Source organism: Tarenaya hassleriana, unplaced genomic scaffold, assembly GCF_000463585.1.
Source record: "Tarenaya hassleriana unplaced genomic scaffold, ASM46358v1 Cleome7, whole genome shotgun sequence".
NCBI classification, from domain to species: Eukaryota; Viridiplantae; Streptophyta; class Magnoliopsida; order Brassicales; family Cleomaceae; genus Tarenaya; species Tarenaya hassleriana.
The window spans coordinates 2,254,940-2,277,426 of record NW_010969548.1 but is presented as its reverse complement, the minus strand read 5'-3'; the positions used below and the strand labels follow the sequence as shown (position 1 = coordinate 2,277,426).

Here is a 22,487-nt window from a genome sequence, read left to right as displayed (position 1 = left end):
TTTTCAGGATGAAAGGTTACGTTTGGGCTTTAATTATTAAGAAGAGTCGTAGGGTTTCGTGTTTTTTTTTTTATTTCTGTGTAATAAAATTTTTTGTCACGAGAAAAAGAAGGAAAAAAGGGTTAGGCATTTAGGTGTGGACGAAGGAGGTCCAAGCACAAAAAGTTTGAAAAATATGCAAATATAATTTTTTATTTATATTATATTATTTTTGAATGTATTAAATGAAACCACGTAATTAATATATATTTCTACAATCTAATTTCTTTAAAAAAAAATTATGAATACAAGAAATTTGCGAGCGACGTTTGTCGGACCATCAGGTGGTGAATTTAATTAGGGTTCTGTCAGTCCACCACACAAATCCTGTTTTCTTTCCATTTTAAATCATTTACTCAAAGCCCCATTAATTTATATTTTCTCTGTGTATTTTCCCATATTATTCATTGCATCTTATATATATATATATATATATAGATCTACGTCACATGTATCTATTGATCGGTAATTTTCTAAGACAAATAGAGATAAAATCATATATTCTTCGTTACACTAAAAGTAGCAACAGCCATATAATATATATATATATATATATATATATATATATGAGGAGGAGGTGGGACCGGGCATCAGTCAATGTCACATACTAAATGAGTACGACAACAACTCCAGTTAGATTCACTATACATTCATATTCCATACAATGACACCTGAATTATTTTTCCTAATTTACGAACATTATAAAAAAAAAATAAAACCATTATACAAATCTACGAAATGCACGTACGGGGGTCGGGCCCTACGAAATAAATATAGTCCGATTTCTTTATTGGTATTTCTTGGAATAAATTTGCTCATTTAATTCTAGAGAGAAGTTTTACGGACCAATGTTGTTTCTGTTATCAGATTGAATTGATTTTGAGGTTGGGCTACATTTGAAACGAAGCACAAGCTAAATCCGGATTGTGAACATATACCATGATATATGTTTATTATATATTTATCAAATTAATTTTTATTCACGATGTAAGAGGTTTAGACCTAGCAAATTTTTGGTCGGGTTAGGATAAATCAATTTTAATGAAAGCATACTTAAACTACAGATATTTAAAACAAAAAAAAATTGATTAAGAAATTAAAAATTCCGTTGCCGGGAATCGAACCCGGGTCTCCTGGGTGAAAGCCAGATATCCTAACCGCTGGACGACAACGGATTTACTAATTGTCCTTTTAATTCTAAATTAAAGTAGGGTTTCTGTAAAATTACGGTGCAAACCTACAAAAGATTTACTCTCGAAAAAGATACGATTCGAAACTTTTATGCCTAAAACAAATTCACGTCCAGTTTCCTGCACTGACGATCAATGTGAATCACTACTACTTTGCTAGTAGCTCTACCAACTCAGCTTTCTTCATCTTCGAAAACCCTTTTACGCCCCGTGATTTTGCCAATGCTCTCAGTTCCGCCAGCTTCAACGCACTTAAATCTTCGTCTGTCCTTGTTTCTTGATCCGGTTCCTCTTCATCTTCTTCGGCTTCATCAGCATCCAACGACTCGTCATCTGGTATCTCTTCTAAGGCAGCAATATCATGACCTACATCATCCTCGTCTTCATAGAAAGACTCGGGCTTCAGCTCGGACCGCGGTTCAAGCCTGGCAGGCTCGGTTCCAGGTTCAGGCTCTTTGTATTCAGGTTCATGGTCATCTTCAAGTTCAGCTTGCATCTGCACCCGATCCTTCTTCTGGGTGGTCCAAGTCTCACTATAACTTGTTGAGTGATCAAAAGTACCATCACCAGTGTAAGTGGGCTGGGATTTGTGTCTTGGTACAGGTGACTTGCGTCTGAAGCTTGAAGCAGGTCGGGTAAAGGATGTTGCTTTATGACTTTTGTTTCGCGAATTGGCGTGATCTGAGCTTTGATCTTGGTTGAAGGCAACATCTCGGCCCGACTGGCCTGAATTGATTTCCTGGCCATTGGAACTGCCAACGTTTTTCTTGCTTTGCTCGCCTGAGTGTTTCCTCAGTAACTTGAGAAGGGAATCAACTGTCTCACTCTCTTTTCCATATCCTCTAGAAGCTTCTTCGGTTTTCTTTCCTTCTTTCTTTGCAGCAGCTCGTGCCCGGAGTTGAGCTTGGACCTTCCTGAAAAGATCGATTATCTCTCTCTCTCTTGGCCCAGGGGATGAAGTAGTTTGGAATTTGGGGGAATTAGAGAGAGAGACCATAGGGCCGTTTTTCGAGGTTAACAACTCAGAATCTTCGAAACCATCTCCCTCTTCGTTTTGCCTGTTTGTACCTTGGAAACCATGCCTGTTTTGTCTTGAGAAATCAGGATTTCTCCTATGGCCACCAGAACTTGCCCGGCAAACAAAAGGCCTTTTGACAGCAATACATTTCAGGCGCCCATTATTTGAAGGTAACTTATGATCCGGGTAGGAGGAGCAATATAACACAGCAAGTGTCCTTCTTGACACTCTGGAGTTATAGACACATCTGTGTGAAAGTCCATAGCCTGCGTAACCAAGCAATAGACATTTTAGGGGGTTGTAGAGGAAAGCAGATTATATACAAAGACCTAAACAAGAAACAAAAGCAAACGGATCATTCATTCTATATGAGATAATGCAAATAACAACGGGCCAAAGAATGGAACCAAAATCTAACAAATAAATCTGGTATAAGTATAACTCATATCCAAATTGAAGTTAAAATCTTATGGTTTACAGGACGTGCATTTTCTACTTAAGCCATAAGGAGAGACACTATAACAACCCAGGAGTATAGCATCATCCAGCATAACAAACCTATGTAAACAATGGTCTTGACATCAGGGACCATTCTATTATTAACAACTATTGTTTCTAAGAACCATGCAATGGAATGGTAAGTGGATTAATGATGAAACCAAGCAATCCTATTTCACAGAAATAGTTTACCAATTACTTTATGCAGAATGGGTACTCGAGCTTCTAGTGCATCTTCATAACATTTGTTCGTATCAATCTTCGCCTTAAAACGAAAAAAGTTTCAAGATTTAATATCTGAAATATTTCCATAGGCGTAAAGGCATAAACCATCATCAACCACACCCTCTGAGTCATTTCATCGAACAGGTGGTGGCCGAATCAAGAGTAACCGAAGCATCGACAAGGAAATACGAATTTATGACAGCGAACTTAAGCTACATTCAAACAAACTTAATACAAGCAAATATAAATTGCTTGAACGAACAAACTCGTGGTCAGTATTCGTCCACGGAAGAAGGAAACTTTCTCGACACGCAAAAAGGAAGACAAGTGAGGAATCAAACCCAGCAAAGGTAAAAAATTTTGAACCTGGAACGTAGTCGCAGCTAAAATGCAAGGCTCCTGACATCGCCATGGACAACTCCAGAGACAAGGAAGGAACGGATTAAGCTTCTTCCACCATTTTTCTCCTCCTGGCTCTTTCTGATGGCCGGGGAGAATTACTGTGCAGCATCTGGCTGAAACAAACGCTCACTATCTTGGGCTCATGGGCTTTTCCATCATTAAAATATTATTTTGGACCTTTGTATGGGCTTTTGATTTTTGTAACTATGATTTTTCATAATTTAGCTGTTAGATTGAAAATTTATTTCATATTTATTATTTATGATAACTTGAATTTTTAAATAGTATTTATAAAAGCTAAATCTTACATATTAAAAATGAAACCCAAACATAAAAAAAATAATTTATGATAAAATTAAATAATTTATATTGGACAATTAACCCCATAGTATTGATAATAAAAAAATAAAAACATTATTTCAGAAAATCAACAAGACAACATTTGCCTTCAACTCCAAAGTATCTCAAGCTACAAACTGCTTCCAAAGAGTTCTTAAATTCAGCTCGGAACTTTATCATAAATTATGACATTATCTGTTTCCTGATGATTGAAGCTTAGAACATAAGGTGGAAGAAGAACAAACCGTCCTGACGCAAGATCCTCCTTCGACAGGAGCTGTCTTAAACCTGATGGTTTTTCGCCATCTCGGCCACATCAAGTTCTACTGCCAGCACCGGAGAATCTTCGTGCATGGCGTCGGAACTGATAAAGCAAACCCCAGAATCTTTGTTACAACCATTTTTTTTTAATCTTCAGGAAGAAAGATGATCTTTTTTGTTATGAAAGCAAGACCTCTCACCTGTTACTCACAGGACCATGATCCACAGCCGTACGCAGGCAATATATCGCTCTGCCGACTATGTCTGCCATGGAAATCGGACCAAAAGTACGACTATCATAGGCTTCCTGTTAAGACAGATAGATAAAAAAGACAACAGAACAGATGAGTTGAACAAGGCAAGAGTGTTTTTTTAAATGGTTTATGCTGGTGCTTTGCTTAGGTTTCAACCCCTGGATGAACAAGGAAAGAAGATAGCCATATGTACCTTAGGTTTCAACTCCTGGTTTTCAGCTACCACCCAGCACTGATCTTTTTCGAGAACAAAAGGCTCGTCTTTCTCATCATTGGACACCAGTTCACATCCTGGTACGGCTGCTAATCTCCTCACCAGATACCTACCTGACTCGTTCGGGTCCTTCAAGACAACGGCATCTCCAACGAAAACATACCTATTCAAGAGCGTGGATAAGGGTGGAACCCACTAACTAATCAGGTACTGAAATAAAACACTGATATTCCCTTAACACTGAAGGGAGAGGGTTTGAGGAGTTTCGAGGTTTAAAACAAGTACCTTGACCTTAAATTCAGTAAAGGTGCAAAATTTTACCGTATAAAGGCACGAGTATCATTCACTTGCAGTAGTCATATTTTCCATGAACTCATAGTAGGTAATATAATTGTCGGTCTGCATCAACCAGGCAATTCAATTCAATCCAAAACAAGAAATATGCTTTCACTAGTCAGCTTTCCACATACTACATGTTGAACAACCCTAAGATTGTTAGACTGGACAGATTGAGCACTGGAGTTGCAACCAGGTAATTTCAAGGTTGGAACTCAAACAAAAGAACAAATATCTAATGGCAAAACATACCTCGCATGATTTGCATCAAGAATTGGTAACTTCCGTACAAGCAGCGTATTTCCATGTGTTGCCAAGGTTGGCGCCATCTCTAGTCCCTTATCCCAGTGTAAGTAGGTTAACTTTCCATGGAACAGATTCTTGCAAACTATACCGAGGAATTCTCGGTCACTGATTTTCTCTTTCCTATAACTCTGCCATCAAGGAAACCACGAATGATAAACAAAAAAGAATCCAAAGCGCATTTCCCACAATAACCGAGTAGCTGAAAAGGGAAACCACAGAAAAGTATCTGCTGCAGCAAAAGTACCCTAAAGCAGACAGATCATGAGCTATCTTTCAGGTTATAGGCTTCAATCTGCTATGGCGAATGCAAGAGTTGGAAAAGAAATGGCATCTGCTAAAAGACGTTAACTTTGATTCCCACTCATAAACAAACAGTTCTAAGGATTCAATTTATTCGACTGCAGAGTTTCCAAGAAGCAAATGTCAAATAGTTCTGTATCCAACTAAGAGCACATCGATTCAATTTATTCGACTGCAGAGTCTCCAGAAAGCAAATGTCTCAAGCAATATAGCTTCTATACGTTACAACTTCTCAGCTTCTCCCCTGATCAAACCGAGATTGAAGGGAAAAGCCACAAAACCCTAGACATTTCGATCAATCCCCAAACCAAACTAACTAAAACGACAATGAGAGACGATGAAGAGAAATAAGAAAAGGCTGAGAGAGGAAACAACAAACTGAACCGAGAAAGAGAGAGAGAGAGATAAACCTTGGCGCTGAGGGTGATGGAGTACTCGAGCTTGTGAGCCAAGTATCGCACCCAAGTCGGGATCGAAGCCATGGTCGAAATCGAAAAGAATCTGGGTTTCTATAACCTTCGATTATGGAATCGGAATCTTCGTAGCGATTCAGTAAGCACTGCGTCGGTCGTCTCCGCCTCTTCGCCGCCGTGGTGCCGCCGTGGTGGGTGTAGGGATTCAATAAAACCCTTAAGATATTATTATTCACACATTGTCCTTTTTCTCGTAAAATAGTTCATGAAGGGGATACTTAAAAGTTGCCCACATCTTTTCAATGTTTGGAAATTGACCCCTTAATTAAACGATACTTTTTTAAACCCCCGAGGACTAAATTTATGGACGTTTCCGAGGGAGAGGCTCCCTCAACATGCCACGTGTTCGCAATCTCTTGCTCCCCTCTACCTCGTTCAAAAATTCATCAGCTCGTTCCGACATTTAGGGTTTATTCCCGAAAGAGGAACAATATTTTCAAAGGAAAGAAGTAAAGAGAAAATCTGGAGGAGTTGATTATCTGATTATTGCATCAGTAGAGAGATTCATCTCAGGTTCTTTCTCTTTTCTGTTTTCACTTTTTACCATTGTCTCCTCCGATCCATGAGTTCCAAATCGGTAAAATTATCGCTATTGGTTTGATCCGATTTGGCTCCTTCAGCGGATTAATCTGTGGATGGGTTTTGACAATCTGTGCGTAATCACTTCGTAGTTTCATGAGTGATTCCGTAGTCGTCTTGATCGAGGGTCCTCGAGAATCTATGAATTCGTAGGAGCCAGTGATTTGATTTCTTCTTATGCGTTGAAAAGTCTGGAAATTTCAGATCCTTATCGAGAAATGGTGATACTTTCGGAAGATCCGAGATAGCGTTGATTTGATTTCTTATATGTATGCTTGCAGATAGATTTCGATTACAAGCACAAGTACTGGGTTATTAGATACATTACAGAACATGGACAAGTCGAAGATTGCTGAATGGGGAGAGAAGCTGAAGACAGGTGGGGCTCAGATGAGTAGAATGGTGAGTGGGAAAGTGAAGGAAATGCTGCAAGCCCCGACCCTCGAGTCGAAGATGGTGGACGAGGCCACACTAGAGACAATGGACGAGCCAAACTGGGGAATGAACATGAGGATATGCTCCATGATCAACAGCGAGGAGTTTAATGGCACTGAGATTGTTAAAGCCATCAAGAAGAAGCTTTCAGGTAAGAGCGTGGTCAGCCAGAGGCTGAGCCTCGAGCTGCTTGAGGCATGCGCTATGAACTGCGAGAAGGTTTTCTCGGAAATCGCATCTGAGAGGGTTTTGGACGAGATGGTTAAGCTGGTTAAGAATGTGGAGGCAGATTCCGATAATAGAAACCGGGCTTTTCAGTTGATTAGGGTCTGGGGACAGTCCGAGGACCTTGCCTATCTTCCCGTGTTCCGCCAAACTTATATGGTGAGTTGCTATTTTTCTGTTTCTCTGAGTTATTATCACTCTTGATTTTCTAATGCTTCTGAAATGTATGTTTATTGGGTTCCGCTTGTTGTTTCTTAAGAGTTTGAGAGATGAGAACGTTTTGAACCCTCGGGTCGAGGAAAGCTCACTCCAGGGCCAAAATTCACTGGAGTCTCTTATGCAACGGCCTGTCCCGGTCCCTCCACCCGGTAGTTACCCTATCCACAACCAAGAACAGGCTCATCGAGATTATGATGATGACGATGATGGGAATGAGGTTCTTGACTATAACTTCGGGAATCTAACCATCAAGGATAAGAAAGAACAGATTGAGATAACAAGGAACAGCCTCGAATTGCTCTCTAGCATGTTGAATACCGAAGGGGAGCCGAATAACGGAAAGGTCAATCATCTTTTGTTTCCCTTTTGAGCGATCAGTCTCGAGATTTACAATGATTCGGTATGTGATTAATGATTGTGGAATTACAGGATGAACTAACGGAAAGCCTGATAGAAAAGTGCAAGCAATCACAGCCGGCGATTCAGATGATCATAGAAAGCACAACAGATGATGAAGGACTGCTTTTTGAGGCCCTGCATCTGAATGACGAGCTCCAACGCGTTCTGTCAACTCTTACAGCATCTTCCAAAGCTGTTCATCAGAAATCTGAAGAAGAGCAATCATCTGGTAACAAAGCTGAGATCGTTCCGAAACCAATGGAGGAACTTCTGAAGAAAACAGACGAGACAAGAGAGTCGAGTTCGGGTTCTCATGTCGAAAGCTCCGACAGAGCTGAGAAAGATGATGAACCCAGAACGAAAGTTGGAGAATAAAGCCGTTGGGATTTCTCGTCTAATAAGGTTGGATGGTTGTTTTTTGAGGATGATTCCTTGAGGTGGGCACTGTCTTAAACTTGAAACATCGATCATGTGTTCCATGATTCTGCCTAATTATGTGTCATGTCTCGCTGTTCGTTTCAAAGGGAAAGTTCCCAGCTTTCTCATATTGTCGTTAGTTTGATACTCATTTTTCAACAAATAAAAAATGATCTTTTTTTAAAAGAAAAAAAAAACGGAAACTTTAGATCGTCGATGATGGTTGACAGAAACAACTTGGGCGGGCTTTGTGAATTTCGGGTCGGGTCGGGTCGGGTCGGATATGACGTGCCATGCTATTTGACTGACACGTTGACAATTCTGACGTAACTCTTTTTTTATCCAAAGTTGTATTGATGTTTGTTGTTTTTTTTTGATAAAATATTGATGTATAAATTTGTATTTGATATTACACTAGAAAAGAATGCATTTAGTTTTTATCGTTGTTTTTTTAGGATTTTACGATGGCTTTTAATTAGGTTATATTGTAGTTAAAATAAATTTTATATATTAATTTTTCGAAACTATCAAAGTTTTGTTAGTAATCGGCTGTTTTATTCAGAAGATGCGTCGTCAAATATTTAACAGGTAAATATAAGAGTCAACGCTCGAATGGGCTTCATAATTTAGTCGGGTGGGTAATACCCGGATCCGATTTGTTTCTTTTGGTAAAAAAAAATTAAGAGGGGTTTTTTTTAGGGTAATTAAATTTAAAAAGAGAGCTGCTTTCAGTTTTTTGGGTTTCTTGTTATAGCTTCAGCACGCTATCTTCTTACAGCTCCGAGTCTTCCACGACAACCCTAAGATCGTAATCGAGAGTACAATAAAAGACACAGCTTTGGTTTTGGTCGATCCTTGGACGCTGCTTAAGGTTAATGGTCATGCGTCTCTTTCCTTTTTGTTCTGTCCTTTCTAAAAATATACTACTTTTGAGTTTTGATTGCAGAAGGGGGTTTTTAGGGTTTTCTTCATCGCGTGTTTTCCCCTTCTGAAATCCAGTTTGACTCGAGTCTCGATTTCAAAATCCTCAAAGTGGTTCCCTTTGATGTTAATTTGGTTGATTGTTGCACATTATTACTCCGGGCCCGTTAGAAATCATCTTCTTACTTTAGGTGTGTAAGAATCAGATGATTTCGAAGAGAATTTGCCCGTTCGTTTGAAGGGTTATCGTCCTTTGTTTCGCTTTTCTGAATGTCGTCCGTGTCAGAATTTTCCTTGTCTTTTATGAGAGTTGCCCTGAAGAAGAATTGTTCTCCGGGTGCTTTTGGCTATGTAGGATTTCTTGATCATTGATCATTCCATTGTGAACTTTTGGTTGACCGTTTTGAATCTGTTTTTTTCAGTTAAAAGATCCTGGAAACATGTGTTACACAGAAATAACTTGCTGTTGCAGCTACATGGTCCTAGAGGGACAAGGATGTCTATGTCTTCAGGAACTTGTGATCATGCCTTTGTTAGGAGAGAAGATGCTTATCGCTTGACTACTTTTCTTGTATCTGTATGTGTAAGCTGATATGGAATCACCTGTGCAAGCCAGCTTCTGAGGCTTTTACTTAAAAGCCTCATTATTCGATTATCTGGCATGTCTTTCTCTGGCTGATTCACAATCCTGATGATACATTTGTGTGTGTATGTATATATACACCTCGATACAGTTTCTGCACAACTGATGCATCTATGTCATATTCCTATGTCTCCAACATAGAAAACACTCCTCCTTTCTTTCAAGGTGCAAGCTTGATGTTTTGTTTTTCATTTCAGTTGGTTGGAATGTTAAAAAAAAAAGGAATTATTTTCTCAATTCTTGCAGAGTATCATCCTGTCTCTTCATGTTGGGAACAAGAGCAGCTACATTGTTTTCAAGCTTCTTTGTGTCATTATAAAATATGGATATCAGAGGAATAACCTGGGTTGGGAATGTGTACCAGAAGTTTGAAGCCATGTGCTTGGAGGTTGAAGAAATTATTGTCCAGGTAATATTACTGTTGGTCGGCACATATAGTCGTCAACAAATGCCGTAGTTTATTATCTCTTGATTTTCTTTGTTTTCTTCTTCTTCTTCTTCTTCTCATGTCTCAGGATACAGTAAAGTATGTTGAGAACCAAGTTCAGACGGTTGGAGCCACCGTCAAGAAATTCTACTCAGATGTGGTCCAAGACTTTTGTCCCGAATCCTCTCTAGATTCGGGAAAATCTCCGCCCCCTTCTATGTTACATGAATATGCTCCAGTTTGTTCCTTCACAAAGAGAAAAGAGAGCACAGATGGAGAAGAGGCCACGGATATTCAGAAAGAACAGTTAACCAAGGACGACACATGGGTTATCCGTGATCAGGCGAAGAGGAATGGGTCAGCAATGAAACTCCGTGGTCGTCACGCAGATGATTACAGTGTCTGTACTTCTCCATGGCGGTTTAATAATGGCAGCGGTCTGTACAGAAGAACAAAGCTCGGTGCCAAACAAATCTTTCAAAAAGAGAAGTTTCCAGAGGTCAAGAGGCCTTACGTAGTTGAAAAAGATTCAAGTTTATCAACGGTTAAGGTGCCACGTGAAAAGGATCTTGACGTGGAAACAGTAAGATCAAATGATTCTCCAGCTGAAGTTGAAAGATTCATCTCGAGAGAGCCAAGTCATAATAAAGATGATGGAGACGGAAACGAACACAGTTTTACCGTAGTCAATTCCATCAGAAGTCAGAATTCTGAAACTGAACAAGCTGTTGCTTCCAGCTTACCTACAGGCTCAGATGGTAACTTCTCCATACTTGCCCCTTTTTTTTTTTCTCTTTTCTCATATTGGTTGCTGCTTCCGTATCAAGTATTTAACTGTACATGGAATGGTATACAAAGGAAGAAGAAGGAAAAACCTCAGAGATCATATCAGTAACTTCTGTTAACTTTGGTTATGGTTGCTTCTATCAGATTGCACAATGGAAACAAATGAAGGTTCATTGGACATAGGCCGTGTTTCAGAGCGGAACACAGAACTCATTCAATTACATAGCCAAAGACCTGTTGAAGAAAGCTGTATCCTTGTGGACAGAAACGAAATACGTTGCCTTGCTCCTCACGGCAAGAAACATGGCAAAACCAAATCCTACAAGGTTTGCTCTCTTTCTTTCCTTTCTCGCATTCTTGAATGGCTCACCATCTCGCTGAAGTACTTTGGTTATGAACCGGTTTTTTCTTCAGAAGATCAGAGACGCTGTATATTCAAGAATGAGGTCATCCAGAGAACAAGAATACGAGCAACTTGTGAATCAGTGGCACGCCAAAGATGCCGAAACCGGTGCAGAATGCAGCGATATCCGGACAAAATTGGGATTCGGTACGGTAGATAACTGGTCATTGGTTCACCATGATAGGGAATCCGATTGGGAACTTGTGTGAAAGCCTTGCGCGTGACATAAGTTGGACTTTGTAAATAACACGTAATCTAAATGGAGCATGGATATGGTAAGGACCCGTTAAAGGGTTCACACAACAATGAGTTAGAGATCATTGAATTTGGGCTTTTTATGCGAGTTGGAGAAAAAAAAATCCCATCACATAACATGTGGGTGTATCATAACTGATGATATTTGAAGCTGGTTGGATCATGAGTTTCATCCCAGGTTGTCCAGAAGAACCCTTCTCCATCTGTGGAACTGCGACCTGTTGTTGAGGCTGTCAACCAGCTTAGTGGCGGTGGAAGTGAGTCTCTCTCTCTCTGTCGTTTAAATCTCGGGCTTTGTGCGAAATGGATGACGATGATCTCTGCCTTTAAGCTTATGAAAGTACAAGGCTTGACTATATCATCACGTGAAAATCCATCTGCAGGTTGTTATTGCTCTTCGTTCTGGGTACTGGGTTCTCTTCTCCATTGTGGCAAAGATTCTTCTGATATTAAGACATTAGATTTTACTTTTTTTTTTAAATGCAGAAATATAGGACTGGCAGAAGAACCGTGAGAAGGTTACAGTCTGAGAAACTCGGTCCTTTGATGACTTTCCTGAGCATTTCATTAGTTCCTTAGTTCCTATTCAAGATAATCTTTTCTGATGATTGCAGCAGATTCAGGATTCACCCATGCATCATTGATTGTTCGATGATGACGATGACGAGGAGAGGGCAGTTTGTTCGATGATGACGATGACGAGGAGAGGGCAGTTATGGCGGTGGTGGTGAAAGAGCCGGAAACCGAGAGAGTCCATCCTGTCGATGGGTGCCGCACTTCATACGATTTTCTCTCTCTCTTTCTTTCCTCTATCTACATTTGCATGCTTGCAGTTCATAGATTTTGACCACAATAAAATATGAACAAGGGTATGGATTATACAGAGAGAGCAGTAGAAGACGAGTTCCATCGTATCATCATTTCAGTTGCAAAAGAATCCTGAATCAGCTGATCAAAAACCCTAAAAAAAACCCAAAAGAGAGAGGAGTGCTAAGCCCTAAGAGTAAGAGTTTAGGATGGGATGTACAAAATGATGATAGTTGGACCAAGAGACACCACACAAACTCCTAACCGAACATTTTACACAAAGACTGAAAACTCCAATCTTCCAAAACGTCAGAGGACGCTCTCCAATCTTTACTTTGTTCTGTACACATATCATCATCACCTTTAAACCCATCCCCCTAAGGTCATCCTCTACCCTACTTTTTTCTCCTGCAAATTTAAAAACGAATACATATCAGAAAAACCACAATGCTGCACTTCAGAATCAAAAGAATGTATTTTGGAAAAACGAGCATTAGACAAGTTCTGCACGTAATATCACAACACATGCAGCCGGCAAATATCAACCTTAGAGGAATAGGATAAATATGCATGCCCTCTCTCTCCAACAAACACAGAGAGGCAGAAGAATGTCTAGCTGATCAGAAAACTCGCAGGATTATGTCCAGACAAGCATCTAAATGCAGGATATGCTGAAGCATCTGTAAACACAAAAAAAAAACAAAAACAAAGAGGAGTTCGCAATTATCTCCTGCTACTACTCCCTACACTCTACAAACAGTAGACATGATACTTGTGAAAATATGTCCAGACAATATCAAACATAATACACATATTTGAAACAAACATACTTGTGGACTCCCTTGTACAATATGTCTATGTCTGATCTGATCCAGATGATGAAGAGCTATCGCTATCCGAGTCTGCAATAGACGTAGAGATTCCATATAAAAATTCACATCAGCAACAAAGCAAGCAAATGTTGAGATGAGACGACCAGGAAGAAGAGAAGGGAGGTATATAATACCACTAGAAGAGGAGCTGGAATCACTAGTTGAGCTGCTTGAACTACTAGATCTGCTCTCCTCATTACTTGGCTTCTCTGCTCGAGAAAGCAATGGTGTTGGGATACTCTTTTGAGCTGCTAGTATAAAAAGTGCAGCAAACAAAGCGGTTTAGTTTAGTTCATAAGAGAAAGAGATGATTCCCATACAATTCAATAACAACCAGACATTTTAGTGAAGCTGCTGAGAATTACCTGTCCCACCCTCCCTGGCAAGCCCCACTGCCACCGGTGCTGCATTCTGCGACGAAGGAAAAATAAAGATAAATCCAAAGACCTAAGTACAAGAGCATGGTAAGATTCACAAGACATCGCCTCTTACCATCTGCTGGGCGTTCCTCTCAGCCTCTGCCCTGGCTTGAATAGCGAGCTCAGCCTTTCTCTTTTTTTTGCTTAGGCTCTTTTTGTAGTTGGTAACAAACCTGTCCAACTCCCAAAGAGTCTCCGGATCAACACTGTCAATATCAACTTCGATTTCCTCATCCCGTAACTTCACCGCAGTATTCCTCTTCTTAACAATTTGCACAATCGCATCAAGTTTATCTGTGGGCAAATTCTGCAAGTTAGCACTAAGCTTCTGCTTCTCCTCAAATGTCATATCTCTCTTATTCGGCTCATTAGCCTTGGGCTTTTTCAGAGCAGGTGTCCTGCCAGAAGGCGTCGTACTGGCTGGTTTTGGCTGCATCTCAACAGGGCGACTACTCCAATCCGATCTATCCATCAAATTCTTCACATTAATAGGGGGTGGTGGCATTGCAGGAGCCAATCTTGATGTAGGGGTTGCAAGATTCACCTTGTAATACTCTGCCTCTATCACAGCCCATTTGTCCTCAAATATCATTGATAATTGTTCTGCCATGGCATGGACATCTTGCCCTTTCGGGTTGTAGGTCATAGCATTTTGAAAAGTAAGTCTCACATCCTCCGCAAATTCTCCGGGTGACTTGTACCAATTCTTTGTTAACCTGGACTTGACAGTTCCCAAATCCATCGGATATTTAATAATGGTGAAGTAATCATGCAAACCAAGACCATTCACATCAACAGGGGCATTAAACACCCAACCATACTTGTGCTTCATCAGTCTTTCAAGTAGAGCACTGCAAGCCTTGAAAACTTTAGAACCTGGTCTAAACCCGTGACCAAGCTCTCCGCTGAGCTTATGTGCGCTTGATTTTGATTTCTTGTTACTCTCGGTAGGGGGAAACTTCTCATTTGCAAGCAAGAACTCCGAATTTTTGTAGAACTGATTTGCCTTGGGTGTTCTTTTCTCTTTCTCCACATGCTCAATCATGCCCTGACTGTTCTCCAAAACTGATATACTGAGTTGGTGTAAAGGCCTTGATGCTCTGACAACCTCGAACTGTCGACCTGCTGAAACAAATCCAGTAAGTATCCTACCCCCTCCATTATTGACCCCAGCATTTGCCAAAACCCGTGAATAATTATACGCACCAATCTCGCCCTCTTTAGCCTCTACCCTCCTTACCAACCCTCTGACCAAGTTAAGCTGATCCTCAAGCTTCTTCCTAATCTCCTCCTTCTGTTCCCTTGAGCTAGAGGCCAAATGTATCCTAACACGGTCATCCGAGGCCTCCTCCATTGGTGCACTTCCAGTTACAACAGAACGGGTGCTTGGTGCCATGACCTGCAAAGGTTCAGGGACTGGCACAGATTCAAAGGGAACTAATGCATGTTGCAGAGCATCACTTGTATCCCGCTGGGTGAGGCTTTCTAAAGGTACTTCAACTGCAGAGTTGTCTACAGCTGCAACATTAACATGTTCTTCAGAAGGCACTTCAATGGGATTCTTGTCAACAACAGCATGGGCACCTCCCTGAGATAGGGTTTGAGGAGAAGCTTCAATAGTGTTCTTGTCAACAACCACAATACCGACATCTTCTAGGGCTAGGGCTTTAGGAGATGTTTCAATAGAGCTCTTATCGATAACCACGGTATTGACATCTTCTTGAGCCTGGCTTTCAAAGGGTACTTCGACAAACTTCTCAACGACAACAGCCTTTGCGTCATCTTCAGGTAACGGGTATGGGCATGGATGTATCTTAGTCTTGTCCATAGAGGACATAGGCGGAACATCTAGAACTTCGGCTCGAGGAAGCGCTTCAACAGCTTTATCTGAATCATTTATGCATGGGTTCTCAGAGGGCTCTTCAATTGAGGCCTTTGCGTCCTCCTGCGAAACGGTCCCCGGAGCAACAGCTTCAACAGAATTCTTTCCCACAACGATAGAATCCACAGAATTCTCAGCTAGTGCTACAGGAGGGTTCAGTCGATTACTACCATCCCCATCTTCCACCTTCGCCTCCGGCTTATCACGGTCGTCAGCGACGACAACGCTCGGCGTCCGCTTTCTCTGCCGTCTGTCTTTCCTCGTGTAAACTTTAAAGCTTTGCGTCTCCTTAGCAACATCATTTCCTTCGCCGTTAACAGGCCTCGAAGCCATACATGTATCCCGAAAACCCCAACTGAAAGCCCTGTCTTTTTCCCGCTCGATTGATGCTCGCTTCTCTTCTCTCCGCTCCAGAACGAACAGAAACCCTCCGTCAAAACAGCATGAAATTGATTTCGGCTACAGTAAACGAAAACCAAACCCTAATTTCCAGATGGAAACCTCTCGAATGAAACTAGGGTTTCTTCTCCGGAAACCGCGACGTAACAATAATTACTCCGATCTACGATGCGAGATAAGAGAACCGGAGAAAAAATCCACGACCCAGAAGGAAAATTAGGGTTCGGATCGGAGCTCTTCACCTTTCCGTCTCGACGGCAAAATCTTCTCCCTTCCTTCTCTGTCGATAAGGGAATATGCTTATGCAGCCGCGTTCTATTTTCTACTGACATCTGAAAATGATAACATTCAATTTAATTAGTGGGGTAAAATTTAATTTAATTAGTACTTTTAAGCATTAGTCAATTTAATTAAATTACTTTTACTGATATAGTAACCAGTCCGATTTGTGCACGTGCTGCGCTACTCATTGATATGGATGGATTTATTACTGTATTGACGGATTAAAATTAAATTTATATCTGATATTGTTTGGATTTCTTCCTACAATTTTCATCATCTCTTCCTTTGGATTTTTATTGTAAAAATATAATATGCAATATATAGAAAAAAGTTGTTTGGTAAATCTGAAAATGTAAGTGAAAACGGAAAATGTTAATGTGGTGATATATTTATATTAGCACCGAACACAATTCTATAAGTAAATATATACATTTTTAGTGTAATTTTAATGGTGATATATATATCGTACATGAAAAAAAATCACTTGTCATAATTATAAGATGGCAACCTACCAATTTTTTATAACAAATATATGATATTTACACGTGTAAATTAAAATTGTCTCACACACAAATGTTCCATAACCTTTTCATCATGGGCTTAGACCCAATTATATATTTTCCATCCCCCATATTATGGGCTTGTAGAACCCATTTAACAGGGCCCATTTAATTATTTCCGATAGGTCAATAGAAAAAAGTCAACGCTTCCTGGGCTTCATATGGGCTTTATAATTTAGTCGGGCGGGTAATACCCGGATCCGATTTGGTTCTTTTTTCCGGTAAACAAAAATTAAGAGTTTTTTTAAGGGTAATTACTTAAATTTATAAAGAGAGCAGCTTTCAGTTTTTTGGGTTTCTTGTTATAGCTTCAGCACGCTATCTTCTTACAGCTCCAAATCTTCCACGACAACCCTAAGATCGTAATCGAGAGTACAATAAAAGACACAGCTTTGGTTTTGGTCGATCCTTGGACGTTGCTTAAGGTTAATGATCATGCGTCTCTTTCCTTTTTGTTCTGTCTTTTATTCTAAAAATATACTACTCTTGAGTTTTGATTGCAGAAGGGGTTTTTCGGGTTTAGGGTTTTCTTGATCACGTGTTTTTCCCTTCTTGAATTCCAATTTGACTCGAGTTTGGGTCCCGAAATCCTCAAATTATGTTCCCTTTAATGTGTAATTTGATGGATTGTTTCACATAATTCCTCCGAGCCAGTTGGAAATCATCTTTTTATTTCTAGGTGCGTAAGAGTCAGATGATTTCGAAGAGAATTTGCCTGTTCGTGTGAAGGGTTATCGTCTTTTTTCTTTTCTTTTGGGTTTTTCTGGAAGTTGGTGTCAGAATTTTCCTTTTTTCTTTTATGGCGTTGCCCCGGAGAAGAATTGTTATTCAGATTCTGTTGGCTATGAGGGATTTCCTGATCGTTGATAATTCCATTGTAAACCTTGGATTGAGTGTTTTGAATCTGTGTTTTTTTAGTTAAAAGATCCTGGAAACATGTGGTACAGAGAAATAGCTTGCTGTGGCAGCTACGTGATCCTAGGGGGACAAGGATGTCTATGTCTTAAGGAACTTGTGATCATGTCTTTGTAGGAGAGAAGATGCTTGTCGTTTATTGACTTTTCCCTGTATCTTGTATGTATAAGCTGATATGGAACCACCTGTGCAAGCCAGCTTCTGAGGCTTTACTTAGAAGTCTCATTAGCCATGTTCTCTTGGATATGCCCTTTTGGCATGTCGGGCAAGCAATTGTCTTTTTATTCGATTATCTGGCTTATCTTTCTCTGGCTGATTCACTATCCTGAAAATACATTTGTGTGTATGTATATACGTTGACATAGTTTCTATACAACTTATGCATCTATGTTATAATCCTACGTCGGAACAATGTAGAATATACTCTTCCTTTCTTTCAAGGTTTAAGCTTGATGTTTTCTTTTCTTTTTTTCTTTTTAGTCGGTTGAAATGTGAAAAATCGGAATTGTTGTTCTCAATTCTTGCAGAGTGCCATCCTGTCTCGTTATGTTGGGAACAAGAGCAGCTACATTGTGTTGAAGCTTCTCCTTGTCAATACGAGCGTTCTTGGTCTATAGAAAATATGGATATCAGAGGAATAACCTGGGTTGGGAATGTGTACCAGAAGTTTGAAGCCATGTGCTTGGAGGTTGAAGAAATTATTGTCCAGGTAATATTACTGTTGGTCGGCACATATAGTCGTCAATAACGATGCCGTAGTTTATTATCTCTTGATTTTCTTCTTCTTGTTCTTTATTATGTCTTAGGATACAGTAAAGTACGTTGAGAATCAAGTTCAAACGGTTGGAGCCACCGTCAAGAAATTCTACTCGGATGTGGTTCAAGAGTTGCTTCTCGAATCCTCTCTAGATTCTGGAAAACCTCTACCCCCTTCTATGTTACATGAATATGCCCCGGTTTGTTCCTTCACAAAGAAAAAAGAAAGCACAGATGAAGAACAGGCCACAGGTATTCAGAGAGAACACTTAACCAAAGACGAAACATGGGTTATCCGTGATCAGGAGAAGAGGGATGGATCAGCAATGAAACTCCGTGGTCATCACGCAGATGATTACAATGTCTGTACTTCTCCATGGCGGTTTAATAATGGCAGCGGTCTGTACAGAAGGACAAAGCTCGGTGCCAAACAAATCTTTCGAAAAGAGAAGCTTCCCGGGGTCAAGAGGCCTTATGTGGTTGAAAAAGATTCAAGTTTATCGACGGTTAAGATGCCAGGTGAAAAGGATATTGACGCGGAAACAGTAAGCACAAATGATTCTCCAGCTGAAGTTGAAAGATTCATCTCCAGAAACGAACACAGCCTTACCGTAGTTGATTCCATCAGAAGTCAAAATTCTGAAACCGAACAAGCTGTTGCTGCAAGTGCACCTACAGGCTCAGATGGTAACTTCTCCTTACTTGTCCTTTTTTAATCTCTTTCTCAAATTGGTTTTTTGCTTTGGCATCGATTATTTAACTGTATATGGAATGGATCCATGAGGTATGAAAGGGTTTTCTCCAGGATGGTGTAGCATTGAGAGTGATATTCAGAGGAAGGAGAAAGAAAAACCTCAGAGATCATATCAGTAACTTCTGTTAACTTTGGTTATGGTTTTGCTCATCAGATTGCACAAAGGAAACAGATGAAGGTTCAATGGGCATAGGCCGTGTTTCAGAGCAGAACACGGAGCTCATCCAACTCCATAGCCAAAGACTTGTTGAAGAAAGCTGTATCCTCGTAGACAGAAACGAAGTTCATTGCCTTGCTCCTCGCGGCAAGAAACATGGCAAAACCAAATCCTACAAGGTTTTGCTTCTCTTTCTTTCCTTTCTCTCGTTCTTGCCTCACCATCTCACAGAAAATCATACGTTTTCCTCTCGTATGAACCGTTTTTTTTTTCAGAAGATCAGAGAAGCTGTATACTCAAGAATGAGGTCATCCAGAGAACAGGAATACAAGCGACTTGTGTGTCAATGGTGCACCAAAGATGCTGAAACCGGTCCAGAATGCGGCAATAACCGGACAAAATTGGGATTCGGTACGGAAGATAACCGATCATTGGTTCATCATGATGGTGAATCCGACTGGGAACTTGTGTGAAAGCTTCGGGAGGCGTCACATAAGTTGGACTTTGTAAATAACAAATAATCTAAGGACCCGTTAAAGGGTTCCCACAATAATGAGTTAAGAGTTCATTGAATTTGGGCTTTTATACATGTTGGAAAGGGAGAACCATCATAGACACATGTGGATGTATCATATCTGATGATGTTTCAAGCTGGTTGGATCATGAGTTTCATCACTTTACCTGTAACCAACAAAAAATCACATCAAATTCTACATTTTTCATGATATATGTATATACACAAACACACTACAAGCTTCATGTAAGAGAAGACAGAATGGGAGAGGCTGATGACAGAGTGAGGTGAATCACTTGGGAAGCTTTTGAAGCGTAGAATTCTCACTCTCCATGGAGATAATATGAGTCAGCCTATCATAAACCTGTTTCCACACAACAACAACAACAACAACAACAAAAAAAGCCACACCAATCAAATCAATGGTGTTATGTCTTACAAATCTCTTTTGAAAGTTAAGTTTACCTCAGAAAGTTGCTCTCTCTGGCCTTCATCTTTGCTTTTTTTGTCCTCTCTAGCTTCATATGATGAATCATACCTAAACACCAGAAAAAATAGAGTGCCCAGATCATGAAATGCACCTCAGTGTGTTCATATTGGTGATGAAGGAGTTCAGATGAACCGATCACCAAAGACTAGCCTTTCGAGCTCAGTTCAAGTTTGAAGGGACGATTCTCTTTACCAGTTTCGTGGGATGCCAGCTTTATCCCGAGCAGAGTGATTAAAAGGGCCCTTCAACTCAACGCCATACTCCTTAATCAGATCTGCAAAGACACCAAGTGGAAGATGATTACGATAACTACAGGGGTATACGAGTGTGTGGAGTGACGTAAAGAAAGTCTATGCCTTTAAATGTCGAGCAAGGAGGACGGTCCATCTTTTGGCAAACGGAGAGAAACCAGTGTAAACCGACAGCGACATGAGCAACTTCTTCGTCAGCAATCTTAGCCACGATTTTGGAAGTCCTATGATCTCCAAATCCCATCAGCCTTTTTACCAAGCGAGGTCCGGCGTCAAGCCCTCTCGCTTCCTGTTCAGCTAAACAGCAATGGTTAAAAGACTTCATCCCCCCATGTAATGCTAAAAGCTAAGTCAGTAATCGGTGAGCACAAAGAATGGTAAGAGATCCATAGAAATGCAGATAGGCAAAGCAAAGCATTTCTCCACTCATATTGTCCCTCTAGTTGACATTCAAAACATTCACGTGAACTTCCATGCCAATGTACAAAAACAAATCCAAAGCTTTGGAATATGTTAAGGATTTAAAAGATTGAAATCAGAAAAAATGACAATCCATGGGGGGAACAGCATTTCTTCTATACATCCAAATTGGAATAAGGGGGGGTGGGTACCTGTACAAGGGGGATAACAGCCAAGCGCCCTGCCACATTATCCGATGATTTCTCGCATTCCCGCATTAGCAGATTATTAGCTGGCATATCTCCATACCTTGAAGAAAGCAAAAACACAAAAAGATTACGGTGATCTATAAACATGTTAACCAAAAAACGAAAGCTCATAAAGAACGAGCCCTTTTTCACTGACTTGAAACCAAGCTCGGCAAGTCTCTGCGAACACCACAAGAAATGGCGACTCTCGTCATCAGCAACATGGGCAAAGTCATCGAAAAAGCCTTCACCGAGGATGTGACAGAAGGGAGAGAAGCGAGCCACAGTGTCCCAAGCCAAATCAATGGCGTTGAGCTCCACATGAGCGAGGTTATGAAGCATATGAGCATTGAAAGGAAGGCCTGAGTCCTTTGGAGCCGGGACTTCCTTGGTCGAGACCTACATGTTGTAGTTAATAAAAAAAATGGGGGAGAACCCAGTAAGCAATAAACGGACCCAACAATGGAAAATCAGAAAAGTCGCAATCTTTACGAACAAACAGTAAAATGCGAGACAAAAGGCAGAGACCCAGATAACGAACCAGGAGGGGTTTGGGAGGGCGAGCGGGAGAAGAAGGGAGGAGAGAGAGGGAGCCGATAGGGAGATTACCGAGGCGCCAACGGGAGAAAGCCAAATGGGAGAGATGGGATTTGGCGAGAGGGTCGGCGGTGGAGAGAACGAGGGCGCCGAGATCGGCGAGTGAAGAAGCGTGGGAGACGGCGAGGGAGAAGTCCAAGGAAGGAGAGGTGGAGGGGAGGAGGGGACCGGTGGGACCCCAGGAGCGGAGCTCATTGAGAGGGCTATTTCTCCAATCATGGAGACCACACCATGGCTCGTGATGGCTCGATGATGATGATGGTGACGAAGAGGAGGAGGAGGAGGAGGAGAGGGCAGTAATGGCGGTGGTGAAAGAGCGAGGAGAGATGGAGAGAGTCCATCGAGTCGATGGGTGGAACATCGGCATCAGCCTCACTCTCTCTGTCTTCCTCTACTTGTTTGGTTATTATCAAATATATTCCTTCCTTCTCGCAGAACCATAATCTATTGAATTTTGAAACCAAATTGATCACAAAGGGCTTCATCACATGGTTTCAGGTTGGGAACAAAATGATGATAAATTCTCTTTATCTCCATTTGCATGCTCCAGTTCATTCAATTTTCCACTGGAAAATAATCCAAGTTAAGGATTTGGGCAAACAAGAAAAAGATGAAGAAGAA

At 40.7% G+C, this 22,487-nt stretch overlaps 7 protein-coding genes and 1 non-coding gene across 29 annotated transcripts; 3 read left to right on the top strand and 5 right to left on the bottom strand.

Annotated features, from left to right (window-relative positions):
- Window positions 1–1,142: 1,142 nt before the first annotated feature.
- TRNAE-UUC lies at window positions 1,143–1,214 on the bottom strand. Its single transcript has one exon. It is a non-coding gene; the product is annotated as a tRNA-Glu (tRNA).
- Window positions 1,210–3,559, bottom strand: LOC104800869 (rho-N domain-containing protein 1, chloroplastic-like). The gene is made up of 2 exons (XM_010523849.2): window positions 3,337–3,559; window positions 1,210–2,513 (listed from the first exon to the last, which is right to left on the bottom strand). The coding sequence occupies exons 1-2, from the start codon at window positions 3,380–3,382 to the stop codon at window positions 1,378–1,380; spliced, it is 1,182 nt and encodes a 393-aa protein (XP_010522151.1). The 5' UTR covers window positions 3,383–3,559; the 3' UTR covers window positions 1,210–1,377.
- A 182-nt stretch (window positions 3,560–3,741) lies between these two features.
- On the bottom strand, window positions 3,742–6,020 carry LOC104800868. Its single transcript, XM_010523848.2, has 5 exons — window positions 5,793–6,020; window positions 5,029–5,210; window positions 4,420–4,603; window positions 4,173–4,279; window positions 3,742–4,075 (listed from the first exon to the last, which is right to left on the bottom strand). The coding sequence occupies exons 1-5, from the start codon at window positions 5,862–5,864 to the stop codon at window positions 3,994–3,996; spliced, it is 627 nt and encodes a 208-aa protein (XP_010522150.1). The 5' UTR covers window positions 5,865–6,020; the 3' UTR covers window positions 3,742–3,993.
- A 181-nt stretch (window positions 6,021–6,201) lies between these two features.
- LOC104800866 (target of Myb protein 1) lies at window positions 6,202–8,261 on the top strand. The gene is made up of 4 exons (XM_010523847.2): window positions 6,202–6,368; window positions 6,716–7,253; window positions 7,354–7,656; window positions 7,743–8,261. The coding sequence occupies exons 2-4, from the start codon at window positions 6,768–6,770 to the stop codon at window positions 8,085–8,087; spliced, it is 1,134 nt and encodes a 377-aa protein (XP_010522149.1). The 5' UTR covers window positions 6,202–6,368; window positions 6,716–6,767; the 3' UTR covers window positions 8,088–8,261.
- Window positions 8,262–8,869: 608 nt separating this feature from the next.
- LOC104800859 lies at window positions 8,870–12,443 on the top strand. 14 transcript variants are annotated; one of them, XM_019200975.1, is made up of 9 exons: window positions 8,870–9,000; window positions 9,940–10,102; window positions 10,209–10,878; window positions 11,051–11,232; window positions 11,321–11,456; window positions 11,743–11,821; window positions 11,948–11,970; window positions 12,051–12,082; window positions 12,182–12,443. In XM_019200975.1, the coding sequence occupies exons 2-6, from the start codon at window positions 10,016–10,018 to the stop codon at window positions 11,790–11,792; spliced, it is 1,125 nt and encodes a 374-aa protein (XP_019056520.1). In that variant the 5' UTR covers window positions 8,870–9,000; window positions 9,940–10,015; the 3' UTR covers window positions 11,793–11,821; window positions 11,948–11,970; window positions 12,051–12,082; window positions 12,182–12,443. The 14 variants fall into 14 exon arrangements, with proteins under 14 accessions (XP_019056520.1, XP_010522130.1, XP_010522129.1 ...); XM_010523828.1 differs by lacking the exon at window positions 11,948–11,970; XM_010523827.1 differs by lacking the exon at window positions 11,948–11,970 and having other exon boundaries at window positions 12,179–12,443.
- A 12-nt stretch (window positions 12,444–12,455) lies between these two features.
- Window positions 12,456–16,265, bottom strand: LOC104800861 (transcription factor GTE4-like). Of its 4 annotated transcripts, none has more exons than XR_769819.2 (6): window positions 13,736–16,265; window positions 13,609–13,654; window positions 13,378–13,494; window positions 13,202–13,273; window positions 12,918–13,051; window positions 12,456–12,779 (listed from the first exon to the last, which is right to left on the bottom strand). XR_769819.2 is itself a non-coding variant. In XM_010523830.1 (5 exons), the coding sequence occupies exons 1-4, from the start codon at window positions 15,875–15,877 to the stop codon at window positions 13,227–13,229; spliced, it is 2,352 nt and encodes a 783-aa protein (XP_010522132.1). In that variant the 5' UTR covers window positions 15,878–16,265; the 3' UTR covers window positions 12,456–12,779; window positions 13,202–13,226. The 4 variants fall into 4 exon arrangements, 2 of the variants coding, with proteins under 2 accessions (XP_010522132.1, XP_010522133.1); XR_769820.1 differs by having other exon boundaries at window positions 13,378–13,491; XM_010523830.1 differs by lacking the exon at window positions 12,918–13,051.
- An 814-nt stretch (window positions 16,266–17,079) lies between these two features.
- Window positions 17,080–20,094, top strand: LOC104800862. Of its 6 annotated transcripts, none has more exons than XM_010523837.1 (5): window positions 17,080–17,210; window positions 18,228–18,409; window positions 18,507–19,143; window positions 19,365–19,546; window positions 19,646–20,094. In XM_010523837.1, exons 2-5 carry the CDS (start codon window positions 18,323–18,325, stop codon window positions 19,838–19,840), a joined length of 1,101 nt encoding a protein of 366 aa, XP_010522139.1. In that variant the 5' UTR covers window positions 17,080–17,210; window positions 18,228–18,322; the 3' UTR covers window positions 19,841–20,094. The 6 variants fall into 6 exon arrangements, with proteins under 6 accessions (XP_010522139.1, XP_010522134.1, XP_010522135.1 ...); XM_010523832.2 differs by having other exon boundaries at window positions 17,081–17,210; window positions 19,643–20,094; XM_010523833.1 differs by lacking the exon at window positions 17,080–17,210 and adding an exon at window positions 17,261–17,464 and having other exon boundaries at window positions 19,643–20,094.
- On the bottom strand, window positions 19,856–22,432 carry LOC104800864 (uncharacterized protein HI_0077). Its single transcript, XM_010523839.2, has 8 exons — window positions 21,811–22,432; window positions 21,427–21,668; window positions 21,234–21,330; window positions 20,728–20,911; window positions 20,564–20,645; window positions 20,347–20,419; window positions 20,178–20,245; window positions 19,856–20,048 (listed from the first exon to the last, which is right to left on the bottom strand). The coding sequence occupies exons 1-8, from the start codon at window positions 22,231–22,233 to the stop codon at window positions 20,045–20,047; spliced, it is 1,173 nt and encodes a 390-aa protein (XP_010522141.1). The 5' UTR covers window positions 22,234–22,432; the 3' UTR covers window positions 19,856–20,044.
- Window positions 22,433–22,487: the final 55 nt, after the last annotated feature.

Excerpts from the sequence above, each read along its gene's own strand:
- LOC104800866 (XM_010523847.2), top strand. The coding sequence starts at position 6,768 with ATGGACAAGTCGAAGATTGCTGAATGGGGAGAGAAGCTGAAGACAGGT. Across the intron at positions 7,254-7,353 it reads TGTTCCGCCAAACTTATATG|AGTTTGAGAGATGAGAACGT; the intron begins GTGAGTTGCTAT and ends TTGTTTCTTAAG. Across the intron at positions 7,657-7,742 it reads GGGAGCCGAATAACGGAAAG|GATGAACTAACGGAAAGCCT; the intron begins GTCAATCATCTT and ends GTGGAATTACAG.
- LOC104800868 (XM_010523848.2), bottom strand. The coding sequence starts at position 5,864 with ATGGCTTCGATCCCGACTTGGGTGCGATACTTGGCTCACAAGCTCGAG. Across the intron at positions 5,211-5,792 it reads CCATCACCCTCAGCGCCAAG|AGTTATAGGAAAGAGAAAAT; the intron begins GTTTATCTCTCT and ends CCTTGATGGCAG. Across the intron at positions 4,604-5,028 it reads CTTGATGCAAATCATGCGAG|GTATGTTTTCGTTGGAGATG; the intron begins GTATGTTTTGCC and ends GCTCTTGAATAG.
- LOC104800864 (XM_010523839.2), bottom strand. The coding sequence starts at position 22,233 with ATGCCGATGTTCCACCCATCGACTCGATGGACTCTCTCCATCTCTCCT. Across the intron at positions 20,420-20,563 it reads GCTGGCATCCCACGAAACTG|GTATGATTCATCATATGAAG; the intron begins GTAAAGAGAATC and ends TCTGGTGTTTAG. Across the intron at positions 20,246-20,346 it reads AGAGAGAGCAACTTTCTGAG|GTTTATGATAGGCTGACTCA; the intron begins GTAAACTTAACT and ends GTGTGGAAACAG.
- LOC104800869 (XM_010523849.2), bottom strand. The coding sequence starts at position 3,382 with ATGGCGATGTCAGGAGCCTTGCATTTTAGCTGCGACTACGTTCCAG. Across the intron at positions 2,514-3,336 it reads TAGCTGCGACTACGTTCCAG|GCTATGGACTTTCACACAGA; the intron begins GTTCAAAATTTT and ends TTGGTTACGCAG.
- LOC104800859 (XM_010523824.1), top strand. The coding sequence starts at position 10,016 with ATGGATATCAGAGGAATAACCTGGGTTGGGAATGTGTACCAGAAGTTT. Across the intron at positions 10,103-10,208 it reads TTGAAGAAATTATTGTCCAG|GATACAGTAAAGTATGTTGA; the intron begins GTAATATTACTG and ends CTCATGTCTCAG. Across the intron at positions 11,233-11,320 it reads GCAAAACCAAATCCTACAAG|AAGATCAGAGACGCTGTATA; the intron begins GTTTGCTCTCTT and ends TTTTTTCTTCAG.
- LOC104800862 (XM_010523832.2), top strand. The coding sequence starts at position 18,323 with ATGGATATCAGAGGAATAACCTGGGTTGGGAATGTGTACCAGAAGTTT. Across the intron at positions 18,410-18,506 it reads TTGAAGAAATTATTGTCCAG|GATACAGTAAAGTACGTTGA; the intron begins GTAATATTACTG and ends ATTATGTCTTAG. Across the intron at positions 19,547-19,642 it reads GCAAAACCAAATCCTACAAG|AAGATCAGAGAAGCTGTATA; the intron begins GTTTTGCTTCTC and ends TTTTTTTTTCAG.
- LOC104800861 (XM_010523830.1), bottom strand. The coding sequence starts at position 15,877 with ATGGCTTCGAGGCCTGTTAACGGCGAAGGAAATGATGTTGCTAAGGAG. Across the intron at positions 13,655-13,735 it reads AGAGGAACGCCCAGCAGATG|AATGCAGCACCGGTGGCAGT; the intron begins GTAAGAGGCGAT and ends CCTTCGTCGCAG. Across the intron at positions 13,495-13,608 it reads TGCCAGGGAGGGTGGGACAG|CAGCTCAAAAGAGTATCCCA; the intron begins GTAATTCTCAGC and ends TTTTTATACTAG.